Source organism: Hibiscus syriacus, unplaced genomic scaffold (assembly GCF_006381635.1).
Source record: "Hibiscus syriacus cultivar Baekdansim isolate YM2019G1 unplaced genomic scaffold, ASM638163v2 tig00111131_pilon, whole genome shotgun sequence".
NCBI classification, from domain to species: domain Eukaryota; kingdom Viridiplantae; phylum Streptophyta; class Magnoliopsida; order Malvales; family Malvaceae; genus Hibiscus; species Hibiscus syriacus.
Genome location: NW_024062991.1, coordinates 772,224 through 792,605, shown reverse-complemented (window position 1 = coordinate 792,605; position 20,382 = coordinate 772,224). Strand labels below are relative to the sequence as shown.

Here is a 20,382-nt window from a genome sequence, read left to right as displayed (position 1 = left end):
TGTACTGTCCTAGAAGATAGGATCTAATTCCGATGGTTCCACATTGGGTTTGATTTTGAATACAGACCGCATTGGAATAGAAAATGCGGACTAATTGGTGGAAAATGTTAGGTTGAAGAAAAAAAAGTTTATCAAACTTCCATTGTTTAAGAATTGGGAGGTATTCGAAATTGATGTCAACCATAGCTTGAAGCGAAGGAATACGCTCTTCACGAATTCTATAAGTTTGGAAAGAATTTCTGTACCTAGAGTACAGTTCGTCTCTACGACGCTCAGGCATGTTAAGACAAGAACCTAATAGACTAGTGGGTGGTGGAGGAACGGGATTTGGCGGTTGGTTTGAACGAGAACGACTAGACGAAGTTCTAGGACGTTTTGGATTAGACATGATTAAAGGAAACGGAATAAGGAATATTACCTGCAATTTGAAAACATATGTATGCACAATCAATCCCAAAACTCAATTGAGTCCTCAATATTTCAAGGTTCTCTAAATCAATCCTAATGGGCATGTTTTGAAAACTATTAAAAAATTGATAATCATAATAATATAGTTTTCATGAAAACAAAAACAAATTAAATCAAAAATCTTACTATTTTTTTTTTAATTTTTGAAATCCAATAAATTTTTTTTTGAAAAATTGTTTGTTTTGGAAGAAATTGGCAGTAAAATCTTGTTTAAAACCAACAAACAATCAATGCCCGATATAATGTACATCCTAGAACTAATTAAAACTAGTTCTAAAATCATAAATTTGTAAAATAGAGGTTTTTAGAAAAATACCTTGAAAATTTGGATTGAGAGAGATAAGGAGTTGTTTTGCACGATTTAATGATTGAAGCAGGTTTGGGAGTTGAAAAGCTTGAAAATTCCGTCGAAAAATCGTTGATTTTGAGCAAGAATGGAGATTTTAGAGAGAGAGAGACGAACGGATTTGAGAGAGGGGTTTTAGGTTTTGAGAAAATGAAGAAAATGAGGAATTTTAACCCAAAACCCGACCGATGCATCGATGCATGATCTTGTGCATCGATGCACATTCAAGGCATGCATCGGTGCATCATGCGGATGCATCGATGCACATTCAAAGGGATGCATCGATGCATTGTTAAGTGCATCAGTGCATTAAGCACAAAAATGTCAAAAATCCATTTTAAACACTTAAAATGCTAAATTATTTAGCTTTAGTGGTTTTGGCAACTCATATATTAAAAATTAACCATGTTCAATCAATCAAGTTAATCTCTTAAAAAATATTTGAACATAAAATTAATTTTCACCAAATAACATAAACTCCCCCTAACTAATGGCAATGAATGCAATCAAAAATTACTATTATAAGCATTTTTCATTTATTCTTAAAAGTGCTAAAAATTATTTTAAACACTAAGTGAAGATAGGTTGGCTAAACCTAATTCTCTCCTAAGTGTCCAAAATCTTTCTTTGTCTAAAGGTTTTGTAAAGATATCCGCTAATTAGTGCAAAGTATCAACAAATTCTAGAACTACATCTTCCTTAGTGACATGGTCTCTAATGAAGTGATGTCTTATTTCAATGTGCTTAGTTCTAGAGTGTTGGATGGGATTTTTAGTGAGACAAATAGCACTAGTATTGTCACACTTGATAGGAATGGTACCAACTTCAATTCCATAATCAAAAAGTTGTTGTTTCATCCATAAAACTTGTGCACAACAACTACCAGCTGAAATGTATTCGGCTTCAGTAGTAGATAATGCAACACAATTTTGTTTCTTTGAAAACCAAGAAATCAGCATATTTCCAAGGAATTGGCAAGTATCGAAGGTGCTTTTCCTATCTAATTTGCATCCTCCATAATCCATATCAGAAAAAGCATGCAAGCTAAAGCTAGAGTCTTTAGGATACCAAAGTCCTAAACTAAGAGTGTCTTTAAGGTATCTAAAGATTCTCTTAACAACTAGTAAATGTGATTCCTTAGGGCATGATTGAAATCTAGCATATAAGCAAACACTAAACATAATGTCTGGTCTACTTGCAGTTAGATAGAGTAGAGATCCAATCATTGACCTATATAATTTAACATCTACACATTTACCTCCTTCATCTAAGTCAAGCTTTGTTGAAGAGCTCATTGGAGTGTCATGAGGTTTCCCATTTTCCAGTCCAAACTTCTTGAGCATATCTTTGACGTACTTAGCTTGATTGATGAAGATGCCATCTTTTCTTTGCTTGATTTGGAGTCCCAAGAAAAATGAGAGCTCCCCCATCATGCTCATCTCAAACTCACTTTGCATTAGCTTAGAAAATTCTTGGCAAAGAACATCATTAGTAGAACCAAATATTATATCATCAACATAAATTTGAACTACTAAAAAATCTTTACCTTTATGCTTCAAAAACAATGTAGTGTCAACATTCCCTTTTGAAAAACCTTTTTCAATTAAAAAATTTGACAATCTTTCATACCAAGCTCTAGGAGCTTGCTTTAAACCATAAAGAGCTTTTGTCAATTTTAAAACATGATCTGGAAAATTTGAATCTTCAAAACCTGGAGGTTGTTCCACATACACTTCTTCTTTTATAAAACCATTTAAAAATACACTTTTAGCATCCATTTGATATAATTTAAATTCATTGAAACATGCAAATGCTAATAACATTCTAATTGCTTCCATCCTAGCTACGGGAGCGTATGTTTCATCATAGTCTATGCCCTCTTCTTGAGTATACCCTTGAGCAACAAGTCTAGCATTGTTTCTCACTATATTACCACTCTCATCAAGCTTATTCCTAAATATCCATCTAGTACCTACAGTAGATTTATTACTAGGCCTTTCAACTAATGTCCATACTTTACTTCTCTCAAATTGATTTAACTCTTCTTGCATAGCCATAATCCAATGTTCATCATTTAATGCTTCTTTAATATTCTTAGGCTCTATGCATGAGATAAATGCAACATAATTACAAATATTTCTAAGAGAAGATCGAGTTGTTACCCCTTTTGATGGATCACCTATAATTTCACCATTCTTGACATAGTTATACTCTCTTGGATAAGATACTTTCCTTTCTTCAATGGTTGGATTCTCAAGAGGATCGTGAGTTTCCTCATTTTTCGTTTCTTCCTTTGATGATGGTTCTCCAACGTCATGTCTAACATCATTTGTATTTATAACACCTACATCATCATTCACACAAGAATCCTTCCTCGGAAGGGGATTATCATCGAAAATAACATGTATAGACTCTTCTACAACTAAAGTTCTTTTATTAAATACACGATAGGCTTTAGAATTTAAGGAATAACCTAGAAAAATTCCTTCATCACTTTTAGCATCAAATTTGCCAAGGTTTTCTTTACCGTTGTTTAAAACAAAACATTTACATCCAAAAGGATGAAAATAACTAATGTTAGGCTTTTTATTTTTGAAAATTTCATATGGAGTTTTCTTTAAAATTGGCCTAATCATTACTCGATTTACAACATAACAAGCGGTATTTGTGGCTTCCGCTCAAAAATATTTTGGCAAATTATTTTCACAAAGCATGGTTCTAGCCATTTCTTCTAAAGTTCGATTTTTCCTCTCAACAACTCCATTTTTTTGAGGGGTTCTAGGTGCTGAAAAATTATGGCTAATACCGTTAGAGTTACAAAATTCAGTAAATCCAAGATTTTCAAATTCAGTTCCATGATCACTCCTAACACTAGTTATAGAGTAACCTTTTTCATTTTGGATTACTTTTAAAAACGTGATGAATTATTCTAATGCTTCATCTTTAGTATTTAAAAATAGAACCCAAGTATATCTAGAATAGTCATCTACCAAGACAAATGCATATTGTTTTCCACCCAAGCTAGTAGTTCTAGTTGGCCCAAAGAGATCTAAATGGATCAATTGTAAAACTCTACTAGTTGATACATCATTAATGGATTTAAAAGAAACTCGCTTTTGTTTTCCTTTAGCACAAGCATCACAGATTTTATCATTATCAAATTTAAGCTTAGGCAACCCTCTTACTAGGTCTCCTTGAATTAACCGTTGCAAAACACTCATACTAGCATGTCCTAGTCTCCTATGCCATAACCAACTATCATGTTCATCCTTAGCAACTAGGCATAAATTAGTCATATCAAAAGAATCTAAATACACCATGTATATGTTTCATATTCAATGACCAACAAGCATAATCCGATTAGATGCAATGTCAATGACTTTACAACCATTAATTTCAAATAAGACATTGAATCCTTTATCACATAATTGACTAATACTCAATAGATTATGCTTTAATCCATTCACATATAAAACATTTTTAATTTGTATGGAAGAGGTATTACCTATTGTACCAATACCTTCAATGTGACATTTTGAATTGTCTCCAAAAGTCATTTCTCCTCCATTTTTGGCGTTAAGCTCAATGAACCGGCTTTTGTCTCCGGTCATGTGTCTTGAGCATCCACTATCAAGGTACCATGAATTTGAATTTGTTTCCCGTGCCTTATAGCAATGCTCCTTTCCCTACAAACATAGATTAATTTTTTATTTTTGGTACCCAAATTCTTTTGGGTCCATATTCATTAGTTTCCAAAATCCTAGTCCCCTTAGGTATCCATTTGTATAGGATATTTTTATCTTTAGTAGTAATGAGTTCTTTAGGAACCCACATACTTCTAACGATTTTTCCATTAAAGGTTCTTTGGGGACCTCTATGATTGTAGTTTCTAAAACTTTTTCTAACAAAGTTGGATTTTGAATTTCCACCTTTTTCAAAATGTTTTGTTCCAACTTTATCAAAAGAAGTTTTAAGATCATCAATTTTCTTTTGATGATCATCATTGATCTTTGAAAGTAAATTTTGCAAATCTAAATTTTTCTTTTCAAACTCTTCTAGTTTGATTTGCAAATCTTTGATTTTACTTTCAAGATCGTTGTTGGTTTTGGATATGAGTTTGTTTTCATTTTTCAATTTTGAAACATCATTTTTATATTTTAAAAATAATTTCTCATAATCCGAAGCCAACCCATTATATTCCCTTAATAACTCATCATAGGATAAATCATCAAAATCGGATGAGTTAGAGGTTACCTTAGAATCTTCCCCAAATGTCATCAAGCACAAGTTAGCTACTTCTTGTTCCTCTTCATCGGAACTTTCTTCATCGCTCCATGTAGCCACATGAGCCTTGTGCTTATTCTTTGATTGACCCTTTTTCTTCAATTGTGGGCAATCATATTTGACATGCCCTGGCTTTTTGCATTCGTAGCAAATGATTGGGTCCTTCTCTTTCGGTTCATTTTTTAGGCCTTCATTTCGTTTGAATTTTCTTCCTCGATAAGGTCTCATCATTTTTCTGAACCGTTTGGCAAACAATACCATTTCCTCGTCATCGTCATCGTTATTCGAATCACTCTCATCTTTTGTGGATTTGAGAGCAACTCCAATGTTTTTCTTCTTCTCCTTCTCTTTTGGTGTCTCGTCAATCTTGTCGAGGTCCACCTCATCTTCGAGCATCATTTCATGAGTGAGGAGTGACCCAATTAGCTCTTCAAGAGTTAAGGATGTTAAGTCCTTAGACTTGATGATTGCCGTCTTCTTTGATTGCCACGATTTTGGGAGGGAGTAGACTAACTTCCTCACAAGCTTTTCATTTGAAATGATCTCTCCATATGATTTGAGACCATTGAAAATCGTTGAAAATCTATCTGTCATAGCTTTGATATCTTCATTTGGTTTCATCCTGAAATTTTCATAGCTATGCGTTAGAATACTAATTTTAGATTTCTTTACCTCATCGGTACCTTCATGAGTGACTTGAAGTTTGTCCCATATTTCTTTGGCGGTTGTACACGATGAAACTCTTCCGTATTCATCCGGTCCAAGAGCACAAAAAATGATATGGATGGCTTTGGAGTTGAGCTGGAACATTCTTGTCTCTCCTTCACTCCACAACCTTGGATGAGTGAGAGGTTTGATGTATCCTTCTTCTACAGCATTCCATGCTCCCATGTCACTTGCTTGAATGAAGTACATCATTCTATTCTTCCAATAGGCATAGTTAGCTCCATTGAAGAAATGAGGCTTGTTGACGGGCATCGAGTCGAGACCGGAGTCGAAGTTTGAAGCGGAGGCCATTGATGACTTTGATTATCGATATAACTATTCCCGAATCGACTCAAGAGGCGATTAAACCTTCAAATGAGTTAGGCTCTGATACCAATTGTTGAGTTAATCGATTGACTGAATCGGCCAAGAGGGGGGTGAATTGGCAATAAAAAAATTGGTGAAAACTTTTGCAGAAAATTGAAAGAAATTGCACAGCAATTTAGAGTGGTTCGATTTTATCAACCAAAGTCTACGTCCACTACCTTAGCTATCCACACTAAGGATTTTCCAACAAATTCACTAATTTGTTCTTTCTTTTTAGGCCAAAGATATAACCTTACAACTCCCTCAAGAATATACCCCAATTCTTGAGAATACTCTTTTCTCAAAGAGAAATACAAATTTGCAAACTTACAAGAAAAATCTCACAAGGAAAATATGTTTGCACAATTCTAGAACAAAGAAAGAACACTCAAGAATAAATAAAATTTAGCACAATAAGTGTTCTTGAAAGCAAAATGAATATTGAATGAAAAATAGGCTTGAAATGCTCAAACTTGAGGTTTGATGCTTTCTCTTTGATTCTCTCTTGATTCTAATTGCTTGATGTTTCTTGTTGTTGATCAATGGCTTCTAAACTTGTTTAAATACTCCTTGAATCAATTCTGAACGTTGGTGATAATTAGTGGAGTCAATAGAGCCGTTATTGTGTGAAAACAATTAATTTTCTGGGTGGGAGCGTCTCATGCATCGATGCATGACCATTATGCATCGGTGCAATAGTGTAAAATTTCAAATATTTTGACCGTTGGAATCCTAGTGCATCGGTGCACTAAGAGTGCATCGATGCATGAAGTGCATTCGATGTTTGAAAAATAGCCTGGTGCATCGATGCATGGATTGTGCATCGATGCATCAAATGCATTCGATATTTTAATTAAATCAGAGTGCATCGATGCATGGAGAGTGCATCGGTGCATGGAATGCATTCGATGTTTCAATTTATTCATTGATGCATCGATGCATGGTATTGATGCATCGGTGCATGCCTTTGAAAAATTGATTTAAGGCTTGATTTTGGTTTAAAATACTTTGAAAAATTGCTTCAAAAATAGTTTAAGTACAAATCACAATTTTACACATTTAGTAAGGATTAAAATTGATCTTCAAAGACTTGGAGTAATAATTTGATATTCGATAAATTGAATCGAATATAAATTGTAAAATCATTTGTAAAAATCTTAAAATTCATTTAACTTAATTTGTTATATCGAAATATCAAAAATGTTTTAACAACATCGAATAATTATTTTTATAATATTTTAATCTTTGAAAATTAATAACATGATTCCAATGTCTTAAAACTAAAATATTTATGATGGAAAATTTTTACGAAAGAATGTTCACACATCAAAACATGTAATTAACTAACACATTAAACACATCACTAAATAAATTGTCTTTATTAAGCAAATATTAAGAAATTTAGTTATCATTTTATGATTAATTTATTTTAAGAATGTAATTGTAATTGTATTTAGAATATAATTATTAATTGTATCATTGAGCTAAGCTAATCATTTAGGTTATTTGCATTATATTTTGTATTTAACTTATATAATAGCATCACCACAAAATAAATATTTTTCAATGATTATAAGATTCAAATATCTGACACTTTAAATTAATGAACAAAAGCTTAGCCATTCAACAATACTACAAATCCTTTTTATACTGAATTTAATACTTAAATCATTATTAAATTAAAAATTAATTTTTTACTTTATTTAGCAATAAAAATAATTAAATAATTTATATATTTTTATAAATTTTATATTAAATTATTCTAAAAAATATATCTATAATACTATAAAAATATTTCAAAATATTTGCTTAATTTTTAAAATCATATTATTTTAAATAATATTAATTAATTATTTAAAATAATATTAATTTAAATTATAATTTTTAAATTTAAATAATATTGTATGAAACTAAATATATAATTTAAAAATAATATTATTTCTAATAAATAATATAATTTTAAAAATTAAATAAAAATTTTATAATACTATAAATATACATTTTAGAATGATTTAATATAAATTATAAAAATATATAAATAATTTAATTATTTTTATTTTAAAATAAAGTAAAAAATTAGTCTTTAATTTAAAAATGATGTAAGTATTAAGTTTGGCTTAATAAAAATATATTCACAGTATAGTTGAATACCTAAACTATTGGTCATTAATTTAATGTGTCACATATTCGAATTTTATAATCATTGAAAAATATTTATTTTATTGTGATATCATTATATAAGTTAATACGAAATGTGGCGAAATTAAATCAAATGATTTGTCTAACTTAGTGTATGTGTCTCTTGCATCTCATGCAAGTGGTCGAAGTTTAATTCATGTTGGGAGCAAAAATTAAGATTTTATTCATTTTATCCTCATAAGTGGTGACTTGTGGTACTACCTAATTGATTGAATAAGATTAATTAAAAAATTTGATGAAGAAAGTGAAATGTGACGTGAAAATTTAAGTACTAAAACATAATAAAAGTAATAATTTAGGTGCTAATCATATAATTTACATAAAATTGAGAATTTAATAATATTTAAACTACAATTAAAATTAAAATTTTGAAATAAATTATGATCATTGGTTTTTTTTTTATATTTACTTAATAAGAACAATGAGTGATGTGTTTTGATATGTCGCATATATATTTTAATGTGCTAAACATCAGAGTGTTTTTTTTTTATCTCCGTGGTTAAAATAAGAACTTACATAATTTGAATATGTGATGTTAAATTGACTCAAACAATTGGCCACTTATAATAGAAACGAAGGCGTCTCTCACTCGAGAGTTGTGACTACTGCTTTGGCTGCTTCTCATCTCCCTCGTTCTTGGCCGCTGCTTTAATCTCATCGGTTCCATCATCCTAATTATTGAAATATTATCGTTATTAAATTCGATAAATAAATGGGAGAAGGAGTTTATTTAAAACTAAATCCACCTGCAGATCGGAGGTCCAGAGAGTGAGATTGTCACGGAGGAGTTGCATAATGAGATTGCTGTCTTTGTATGATTCTTCGCCTAAAGTATCCAATTCTGCTATTGCTTCATCAAATGCCTATAACCAATCAAAATCCAACACGTCAATCAAAAAGTAGGATTATATTACAACTTTATTTTTAGATTAAACGAAAAACAATGGTGAATTTGTAAGCTACCTTTTTCGCGAGGTTGCAAGCGCGATCAGGAGAATTCAGAATCTCGTAGTAGAAAACAGAGAAATTAAGTGCCAGTCCGAGTAGGATTGGGTGAGTTGGGGGCAACTCGGCGGTTGCAATGTCCTGAGAAACGGAAAAAAGTTAGCAAAAACAAAACTCTTAAGGATTATCGAAGAAAATAAGGGAAGAATTTACTTGAGCAGATTTGTAAGCATTGAGAGTACTCTCAGCATCTTCCTTGCGTTCGGCTCCAGTCTTGAACTCGGCCAAATACCTATGATAATCTCCCTTCATCTTAAGATAAAAGACCTTGGAATCTCCAGAGGAAGCCGAGGGGATGAGCCTTTTGTCAAGAAGCTTCAAGATGCCGTCACAGATTGAGCAGATTTCCGATTCGATCTTGGATCGATACTCACGGATTTTAGCGACGTGATCCTCGTTACCGCGACTCTCCTCTTTCTGCTCGACGGAAGAGATGATCCGCCAGGAAGCACGGCGAGAGCCGATCACGTTCTTGTAAGCAACGGACAGTAGGTTGCGTTCCTCGACGCTGAGTTGCTCGTTATCGGCGTAAGCCGATACTTTCTCCATGAACTGGACCATTTCATCGTAGCGTTCGGATTGCTCGGCGAGCTTTGCCAGGTAGACGTGTTCCCCGCGAGTAGAAGGAGTCTTGGTCGCCAATGTGGAAATTTCGAATCAATGCAAGGGAAAATTTGCTTTCTTTCTTGTTTTTGAAAATTTGTAAGTGAGATTTGTTAGGGGTGGGAGAAACTAGGGGATTGCGTTGGAGGAAGGGAGGGGAGGAAAAGGTGGGATCAAATGTCGACCGTTAGAGTTTGGAGGAAAAAAACACTATTATGGTCAGCTCAAACCCCAGTCTTCTGCGTTTCTGAGCCAATGGATGAAGGCAAAAAGCTTCACTGTTGGGTAACAAATTGTTTTTTATTTAAATAACATTAAATTGTAGATTTTATTGTAAAATAATTAGTGCGTTTTTTAATTAGAGAAAATTAATAGATAATATTTTATTTAATATTATAATTAAAATTTCATTTTAATATTTTTAAATAATAATTTTAAAACTTACAAATAATTTTTAATATAAGAATTTTTTTCTAAAATTAAAAAAAATATTCAAATTATAATTTTGAAAAAATATTTTATAAATAAAAAAATTATTTTTATTTTATTTGGTTCTTAAGTTCTATTTCTTAAAAAAAATTCAAGTTAAAATTATTTTTTATTAAATTTGAATCACATTATATTCAACAACTTTAAAATACATGACAAAAATGAAGAGTTATATTATATTGAGCTTGAACCAAGCCAAAAATATATATATTTAAGATTATAATAGTAATTCAATTTTAAATGCGTTAATAAATAATAATTCTAAAAAAATATTATTTTAAAATTTTAAATAATTAAATTATTTTTTAAGGAGAAAATATTTCAACATTTCATATTCCAAATCAATGAAATGCCACATATTTCATCAATAATCGACACTTATTTTTATCAATAAATAATTGTACAAATAAATTGAATTAAACCCAGAGTTGGATTGTTGTTATTGTATCAATGACAATTGTATGTCAGGAGTATGTTCATGTTAGACCATTGACAAAACTCATATTATTCAAATGTAAGTATCAAATTTGAATTTAAGAGTGAAAAAAGGTGGACAATGAAGAGCAATAAACTCATCAAGATTGTACAATTTTGAATGTTTCATTTGGCAGGGGTAACTGTTGTTCCCTTTTAGGTTTTTGGGCTTTCAGATGTAATGGCAGTGGCACCTCCTTCTGTTTCTGTGGTGGTTTGCTGTTCGGTATGTGAATCTGCAACTAAAATTAGTTATTAAAAAAGTTTGATAATAACAATTTAAGGCTACCATGTTTCAATTCTTTAATTTCTTATGAAGTATTTGTGTGCAACGAGTGTAAAGATACCATCTTCTAAATACATAAAAGTCTTTGAATATATGATCTTCTAAAAGATGATGATAAATATGGGGATCTCCATGTTTGCATATATATATATATATATATATATAAGCAATGATAGTGCATAACATGGCTAGTGGGGCTCTCCATATTTGCAGGAATGAGTCATTATCCCAGCTATATACCGAAACCACACTATGCTCCTCCGTCATTACTTTCTATGGATCAATCATTTGGGCCAATGTCAACAACTCTGTAAAAATCACATAGTTCATTCACAGGTTCGAGCTTATTCGTATTTATGTTATTCGAACTCTGATGTGAATGTCTTATACGAGTATATATCCCAGTGGTTGCGAATGTAACAAATACTAATGTGATGAATTGCAGTAAATTTTTGAGGAATAATATCGGAAGAAAGATTTACCTGTGGAGGAAGGAAAGAGACGGGTAGTGAGATGAAAGGGAGGATATGAGGGGGAGGAACCCTCCATGGGAGAAGGGTAGTAAAGGTAGGAAGGTCCAAGGAAACGTTGAGCCTGTGGTGCAGAAAATGTTCCCCTTGGAGCTTGCAGAGAATACCCATAATAATATGGGGACCCCATTGGTGATGATGATGATGATGGCCCATTCAGCTGATGATAGTATTGTGGCTGCCGAATTTTTGGATTATAGAGCGTCTGCAATGTCACCACTATTCATTAACAATACGGCTTAACATTGAAGAAAAAAGAAACATAGGAATGCTTTTTTCCCCCTGAGAAAATTGGTAGAGAAAGAGGTTCGATCACTTACTTGGTGATACCCATATTCAGCACTGTAAGTTGGGTACCTGTCAAGGCATTCATCAAAAACTCCATACATACAAACAAACACTTATGATCGAATGTGTTTGACGTAAGTGAAAGGTACTGTAAAGCCAATGAAGAGGTGCTGGTCTATTCTTGTATTGGATCTTTAATTAAATTGGTCCGTACACAATGAAAATGACAACTGTAAATGAGCTGGATCATTATTTCAAGTTCTCTTGGCAGATGAAGACAATGATCAACAATTTAATCACTATAACCTCTATTTTCATATCTTAATATCCATATATGAAATATAGTATATAAATATTTCAGATAAAAAGAAGAGTCAGAACATATTCTTTTAAATTACAATAAACAAATAGAAAGTAGACAACTCACGACATAGTAATTAACAGGCTAAGAATGGGTCCCTCCGTATAAACTCATATATGTAACATCAGTTGGGGGCCATTTTGATAATACAAATTTGAGCACTATAAAAGCATAGCGATACTTTCTCTTCATCTTTCAGGATTTCATAAATGATTAACTCACTATATTCTCGTTTACCGTATAAGAATTGAACTAGATTATAAAGATGGCTTAATATACATTATTAATATGTAGAAGCAAAAAGATGAACTAATTCCTTCAGTGAAAACAATAATCGAGCACTCACCCATATAGCGGATAAAAAGACAGTAGGGGGCGGCGGCGGCACTGGTGCTGCAACTCCACTATAAGACGGTGCACCTTGCTGTACAACACCCTGATAAGGGTTAGTACCTTGAATTCTTCCTGCATATCAATCCACCATTTCCGATTCATTATCGTCATCGTCTAGTTACTCGAATTCGGTTGTGAACGTATACAACACCCGTATTCGAGTATGTTACCGGAGCAATATAGATTTGGGGAGTACCTCGTGGCGGTGAAGGTCTAGGCCTTCCGAGTGACGCAATGTTACAATTGGCTTTTCTTCCATCGATTACAGGATTTGGATCAACGCAAGCCTTCCTAGCTGATTCAGGATCACGAAAAGTGACCTACGAAAAAACATCCATCCTATTCAGATACATAGGTACATATACATATGAGGAAGATATAAGAGAAAACGTACAAAGCCATATCCTTTAGATTTGCCAGTGTTTTTATCACTGATGATAACAGCTTCAAGAATCTCTCCGAACTGTTGAAAGTAACAGCGCATTTTCTCAGCTGGGGTCTCCCAAGCCAATCCCCCAACAAACACTTTCGTCAACGTTGTGTCACCGAAAGGTGATCGATAAAATGGATAAACCATTGCATCTAAACAAACAAAACAACAAACATGTAACTTCCCTTTTGCATTAAACTACACTTTCTTTTTCGGATTATGTTTTACAGTCGACGAGATCCAAGTGAGTTGAATCCTCTGCGATTCCAGTCCATGATCTTCATCATCCCCTTTGCTCTCTGCTCCACAATACTCTTCTTTTCATACATTTCCAAGGGCACACCTATCCAATTTTATTGCAAGGAAAGAAACATTTGGAAATGGTATGAGAATGAGAGGAAGGCGAGTTTAAAGATGTTATGGGAAGTTAATTGACTGTTGTCATTATTGCAAAAGGGAGTGAGAGAAAGGAGAGACCAGACAGCTGCTAACGTTAATTTGTTGTCTATATGAGATATCGAGAGAGGGGAAGTAGGGATGCAAACGGGTACAGTTTCGTGGATTCTGTACCGTATTCGCTTCAATTGGAGCGGGGATGGGTATAATTTTAGCGGGTAGTAGGCGGGTGTGAATTTATAAAGTGGTACCCGTCGTGGGTGGTGGGCGGGTAATGGGTTTGAGACATTACCTGCCCCGCATCCGCCCGTCCAGCTAAATATCTATTAAATTTTGAACCATTATGAATTTAGGTGTAATTTTAGAGACTAATTTATAAATTTTAATATTGTATAATATATAACATATAATTTAACCAAATATTAAGGATATTTAGTCTTTAATTTGGTCTTTAATTAGGGAAATATTCGGTTATTTGATTAAACCCATAATCCCACTAACCACGTCATTTTCCATGTTCTTTAGCCCATGCTGCCCATCCAAACACAAATTAGCCGTACTATATGCATTAACATCAAAAGCAGCAGTTTCTATGTTCTTTAGTCCCTCAAAATCCATATTAGGCGCACTATGAGCATTAACATTGAAAGCAACTCAACAATCCAGCTCTGTGACTACATGCTCCCTACAATCTGTCTCCATAACATTCGTAGAGCCACTCCTCTGACAAATTGAAGCATGCGTTGCTACCCCATCACGAACTGTCTGGGAACCAACTCCAACATCCCATTAGTTTGCTGTCAGGCGAGTCTAGATGGGTATGTCGCTAGTTGGTAGTGGATGTGTGGATGGATTTGAAAATATACTTGCGTGGGTGGGTGTGAATTTGAAAATTTGTACTCATCATGAGTGGTGGGCGGGTGGTGAATTGAAAAATATTAGGTGGGTATGAGGATGGGAGAGAGGGTATCCGCACCCGACCCGCCCGTTTGTCATCCCTAATGGGAAGAAGGGAATGGGGTTGGGGTCATAAAATAAGAATGACAGCTCCGTCACCCAATGTACTTATTACTGTCTTTGAAATTTAATTTTTTTTTTGTTATAATATATGAGTAATTTGAATCAATATTAATTAAAGTATTTTCAGATAATATTAATAGTAAGAACAACTTTGATTTCTGGTCCATATTTCCTTGGGACAATATAAGAAACAGACTTGCACGCACTGGCGGAGCCTCTAGTAATCAAAATAATCATCATTGAATTTGGAAGCACCTCTTATATAATATAAGTACCACATAAAATACGATAAAGAAATATAAAACAAAATAAATGTATAAATATTTCAAATCATGTGTGGTACGGGTTATTAATGTATCATATTTTTTTTAAAAGATGATCAATTAATAACAATTATAGTATATGAATATTTAGGTCTCCAATAGACCCACTTCTTCCACTAAATAGATTGAAATTACAACTTCGTGTTCAAGCAATAAGAGTATATATATAATATAAGCTTTTATCTATGAATGATAAGTGATTTATTTAGTTAATATTTTGTGTCTAAAATGCATTTAAAGGGTATAATTCTACATTTTTTTATTTTTTGAATCAAAGTTGAATTAGTGGGCATGACTTTGGACATAACACATCTAACGTGACATGATGTCAGCACCTCCGGAAGGTCCAGTCAACGCTTCTAAAATGACGAATGGATCAACACCCGTTTTAAAGTTCGAATTGAAGATTATCCCAAGTTTTTAGGATTTTAGTTTAATTAATTCAAGAATTATTTTTAAGATTATTTTATTATTATTCAATGTTTATTTTAAGAGTTTTAGTTTAAGAATTATCTTTAGGATTTATCTCTTTATTTTAGGAATTATCTTTTCCTTGTTTTTAGGATTTTGAAGGCTATAAATACCCTATCAGGGTATGCCTAAAGACACATCTCTACAACTCATATTTAAATCTTTTTATTGCTTCTGGTTTTATAAAGTTCTTCTTTATTTTGAAAGTTCACGTTTTTATTTTGTTTCAAGTTTTATTTTTAAAATATGATAAGTATGATTTTTGTCATGCTTAGCTAATTTTCTTTTAAGCCGAAGGCTAAAGTGATGACTCAATTCCAAATGTGAGAATTGTAAGACACTTAAATTGTTTCAGATATCTCTCTCTGTTTTCTGGGCTTATTTTCAAATCAAAACAATTTTCATAACCAAAAAGACGACGTTGGTCTGGTTGTTGTTATGATTAATGTGGGAGGAATGATCAACTTATTGAAGCACATTCAACTTCCTAAGAACACACTTAGCAAAATTGTTTGCTAAGAGGAAATTGCACTTTAAGATCTACAACAATGATGTTGCTTAGATCAATCCACAAACTGATATTTAAGATTCCACTTGGGTATTCGGTATACAAAGCATAGTCATGAGAATTTATCTTTGTAGACAAGTAATCGGCGTGAATCCTGAAGTAAAAATCTATTTCAATGATCTGAGGAAACTGAGTCAAAGCTGAAAGTCTTAGGCTGCTTTTTACAATAAGTCTTCTTTTCAAACTCTAATTATTATTTTATTCTATTTATTTTTTATTTTCCTTTATCTTAACTTCAAACAGTTTTTCAAAACCCCCTATTTATCTTATTCTTATCTCACATTACATTTTTATATATATTTTTATCTTAAATTTCATCCCCATCCAAACTCTACCATTCAGACACAAAAAGATAACTAAATCAGAAATTACAGAGTCTCTGTGGGACCTACCCTTACTTTCCACTTGCTATATTTTCTTTATATTTTTTTGGTATTAATGAATTATTTTGACACGAAAACAACATACGTGAATGAAATTTTATCCACAAATAAGAAAGGTTATGTATAAGTGAAGCATATTTTGTACTATATAGATTTTAACATATTTTTATCTATGTATTTAACGTTATGAGATTTATGAATATATTATCCCCACTGTAGACACTAAATTGTTGTCTCTTTATTATTATTATTATTATTATTATTATTATTATTATTATTATTATTATTATTATTATTATAAATATTATTATTATTATTATTATTATTATTATTATAGGCCCAATTGCATCAAATTCGGAGGCCCGGAACAGATTCAGACCTGATCCTAGGCCCAGATCCCGGTTGACCCGACACCTGACCTGGTCCAACAATAACCCTAAACCCAACTAGGGTTTCATCATCTCAACTCCAGCAGCCAGTGAGTGTAGCCGTTGGATCTAGGGAGATCCAACGGTATTAATGCTTCCATCCAGAAAACCCTAGGGTATCACAACCCTAGGGCCACGGGTCGCTACCTCTGTTGCCACCAATCGCTGCAGACGCCCCGTTGCCATAACGTCTCACCGAAGACTCCAGAAGCCGCAACTGCCCCTTCATGTTAAAGCCCTAAGGTGAGCCACCACTATAGTTTGGTGACTCATCGAAAAATCCCTCCTTTACCCGGTTCAAGAGAGACACTGTGGTGGCTATAAAAACCACCGATCCTGCAGAGAAGGAAAAAAATAGAAACAACAAGGAAGAGACGAACCAAAACAGTGAGCAAAACACGAAGACATACATAGAGAGCAATCATCGAGCAACCAAGGAAAAAATATCAGAAAAATAAAGAAATGAAGAGAAGACTTACCTGCAACCGTTAGTCTTCAAACCGTCACTAGAGACATTTCAATCGAGGTAAAAGCTTCTGTTTTCTTTAGATCTAGGGTGATCTAAAGGTTCTTAGGGGAAAAGACTGTCGGATTCGGCTTTAGAGAGAAAAAGGCTTCGATTTGATATAGTTGGGTGAACTCCGGCCACCGTGGATGGTGGTCGGTGGTGGATGTCGGTGGTGGTTCACAGCAGTCGGTCGATGATCGCCGTCCCTCCGGTGGAGGATTTTAGAGAGAAGAAAAAGAGAGTTCTCTTTTTAGAAAAAGAACAAAAATGAAAAAAATGAGGAAGATGGCTCTTTAGGGCCGGTTTAAAGGGTATTTATACCCTCACCAAAACGATACTGTTTTGGTGAGGGGTGTCCGTTTAATTTTCCTCATGGGAAAATCATGTGCGCAGTCCTCTTAGTTTGTAAACTTTCCATTTTAGTCACTAAATCAAGTCTATGAATATTCTGATTCGGTCTTTGAATTTTATTTATTTATAATTTAGTCATTAGTCTTAGTATTAATAAATATTTAGGGTAAATACCATTTTAATCCCTTATAATTTAATTAATTTTTATTTTAATCCCTATTAATTAATTATCGATAAATTACACTGTTAGACTCAGATTTTATGATATTTCGAATTAGGGTCTTTACGTTTTACATTTTAATCACTAATTTTTATAATTTTCATTTTGACCATGAATTTTATATATTTTGTAATTTAATTCTATATTTTTAATTTCTTTTATTTTAGTCATTATTTAATTGCAATTTTATTTTATTTTTATAATTGTCCTTTATTTTTCAATACTTTAAATATAGTACTTTAATTATTATTTTTTTATTTTTTTATGTTTTAGTCACTAATATTTACATGAAATACAATATAATTTGAACAATTTCATAATTTGATTAAATAATAATATTTATTTATTTTTAAATACTCAAAAAGGGGTTGTCTTAAAGTAATTAGATGTCATTTTCATATATTTTTAAATAAATAAATACCCTATTTACTTTAATTTTATAAAAATTATTTTAATATATGAAATAATAGGATCATAAATTCAATTCATATTCGAGTTCTTAAATTTCACTAATAGAGACGATTTATAATCAATGGGTACCAATTTTGGGCGTTGTGGGGGGGGCTAATCCTTCCCCAAACGTAACCGACCACGAATCCTTTTTATCACTAAAAAGAATGAATTTCTAGTTATGCGCAGACTGGTTTATCCTTTAAAATGGTGTTTTCTTAAAAAAAACTATTTTAAAAGATGATTTTTAGGTATTCGACCTACCTAACCCTAAAGGTCGATGATGACTCCAAAACATTTCTTTAAAAAAGCCATTTATTTATTCACATTACTTTTCCGCCAATGAAATTCGTGCCCGGGTGAAAACCGGTTACGACAGCTTGGTGACTCCGCTGGGGACCCTGGTCAAACCTAAATCGATTATATATTGTCTCTATAGTAGGAAATTGAGAATTAAATTTTATTTAATTTATGATTCTTTTGATTTCTTTCAATTTATTTTATACTCTTGTATATTAATATTTAACTGATTTTTAGATATTAATTTTTGTGTGAAAATTTATCTTCACACACAACGCGTGCATTGCATAACATAATCTTTTATACTCGAGTTTTTCCCTTTTAAGTGGGAGTGAAAGCGATGTATTCGTGAGAATTTATTCTCTGTGTCAGACCTAGCAAGTAGCTTTCAGGGTTCATATGCTTTATATCTTTGTGAGAATTTATTCTCCGAGTCATGCATAGGAAAATATGTCCCATCGAATTAAACCCGATCCACTTTAGTCTGTAATGAACTAGGATTGAGGGTTTGGCAGCCCAAGGGGCACCAACAAGGACATATCGAGTACCTTTACTCGTAGAACCGAAACCCTGCATATAATAAACCCTAGAAATTCACCTGATCTAAGACAATGTTGAAACTCTGTATGTAGGTGTACACAAAGGATAAATAAGCTCTAGATTTTAATTAATTTGATTTTTTTGAATAAATGCATGAGAACTAGAAATCATGCGACTAGGTTAATTTTTCCCAACAAAGCATGTAACTAGAAAGCATGAGGTTAAGATTTATATATAGATACCATGATAGATAGGATTTTTTCCATTAATTGGTACTAACCATTTTAATTTTTCCTTTCTCATGTTTATTTTTCATACATTTTATTTTGTTTTAACTTGTTTATATTGATTTTTTTGCTTGCATTACATGATCATGTTATAAGGAGAAGGTGTTGATTCGAGAGTGGACATCAAATTGAAAAGTTTTTCATATATGGACAAAAAGTTTTATGATCAAGCAAACTATGACGCAGCCGAGGAATGGCATCCTGAGGGAACTCCGAGGATATAAGAGAGCTATGCACACAAAGATCTTGTTAGATTGATACCAAAAGTATTCAACGGTAAGAGTATTAGTATGGGCATTCAGAATAAAAGAGGTTTTTATGAAGCTCAAGCATGTTATTTGAAGGATGAAAACAAGAAATTAAATACAAAGATGAAAACTATGTGTGAGGATTTCCAAAAGATCAGTCAAACCTTTCAAAATGCTGGCATAAGAAACACCCCAAAAGAGTGGATAACATAGGTCACCAAACTGAAAAAGAGCTGCAACATACATGAAGATCTTGTCCAAGAACTCCGTAACCATAAATATTCCCTCACAAAGGAGAATAAGCAACATTGCCTACAACTTCGAAAGTTGACACAGAAGATGAAGAAAAAAGACAATGTCATGGAAGAAGCTGTTATCCAGACAAGCAATATGGCTCATAAGTTGATAGACTTAGCTGACTTTAGAAGGAATTGAAGAAGATTGATAACTCAACTTTTGAGCATGAATGGAAACTAACTTAGCTTTAGAGAAGTTAGGAGTGAAAGTTATCCCCTATATGTAAATATTTGTTGAAGTTAGGAGTGAAAGCTATCCTTATATGTAAAGTTTTGTTTGATGTACCGAAACTTTTGTGTTTAATGAAGGCTGTTTTAAGATGATCATTCTTGAGTAACACCTTTTTCATACATACATTTGCATTT

General features: G+C 32.7%; 2 protein-coding genes across 3 annotated transcripts; both read right to left on the bottom strand.

The window, feature by feature from the left end:
* Window positions 1-8,970: 8,970 nt before the first annotated feature.
* Window positions 8,971-10,027, bottom strand: LOC120154471 (14-3-3-like protein; the record flags this gene model as incomplete). Its single annotated transcript, XM_039166218.1, has 4 exons — window positions 8,971-9,039; window positions 9,115-9,231; window positions 9,332-9,454; window positions 9,527-10,027. Coding segments are annotated over 4 exons (810 nt in total), but the record flags the coding sequence as incomplete, so codon positions are not given.
* A 2,027-nt stretch (window positions 10,028-12,054) lies between these two features.
* On the bottom strand, window positions 12,055-13,411 carry LOC120154520 (probable RNA-binding protein ARP1). Of its 2 annotated transcripts, none has more exons than XM_039166239.1 (4): window positions 13,192-13,411; window positions 12,994-13,117; window positions 12,751-12,869; window positions 12,055-12,112 (listed from the first exon to the last, which is right to left on the bottom strand). In XM_039166239.1, the coding sequence occupies exons 1-4, from the start codon at window positions 13,372-13,374 to the stop codon at window positions 12,092-12,094; spliced, it is 447 nt and encodes a 148-aa protein (XP_039022170.1). In that variant the 5' UTR covers window positions 13,375-13,411; the 3' UTR covers window positions 12,055-12,091. The 2 variants fall into 2 exon arrangements, with proteins under 2 accessions (XP_039022170.1, XP_039022169.1); XM_039166238.1 differs by having other exon boundaries at window positions 12,751-12,874; window positions 12,999-13,117.
* Between the last annotated feature and the right edge of the window lie 6,971 nt (window positions 13,412-20,382).

What these genes read in the sequence shown, in the direction of transcription:
- LOC120154520 (XM_039166239.1), bottom strand. Translation starts at nt 13,374, where the DNA reads ATGGTTTATCCATTTTATCGATCACCTTTCGGTGACACAACGTTGACG. An exon ending in TAGACCTTCACCGCCACGAG is followed by an intron (nt 12,870 to 12,993) that starts GTACTCCCCAAA and finishes ATTGATATGCAG; the next exon opens with GAAGAATTCAAGGTACTAAC. An exon ending in TCTTTTTATCCGCTATATGG is followed by an intron (nt 12,113 to 12,750) that starts GTGAGTGCTCGA and finishes ATGCCTTGACAG; the next exon opens with GTACCCAACTTACAGTGCTG.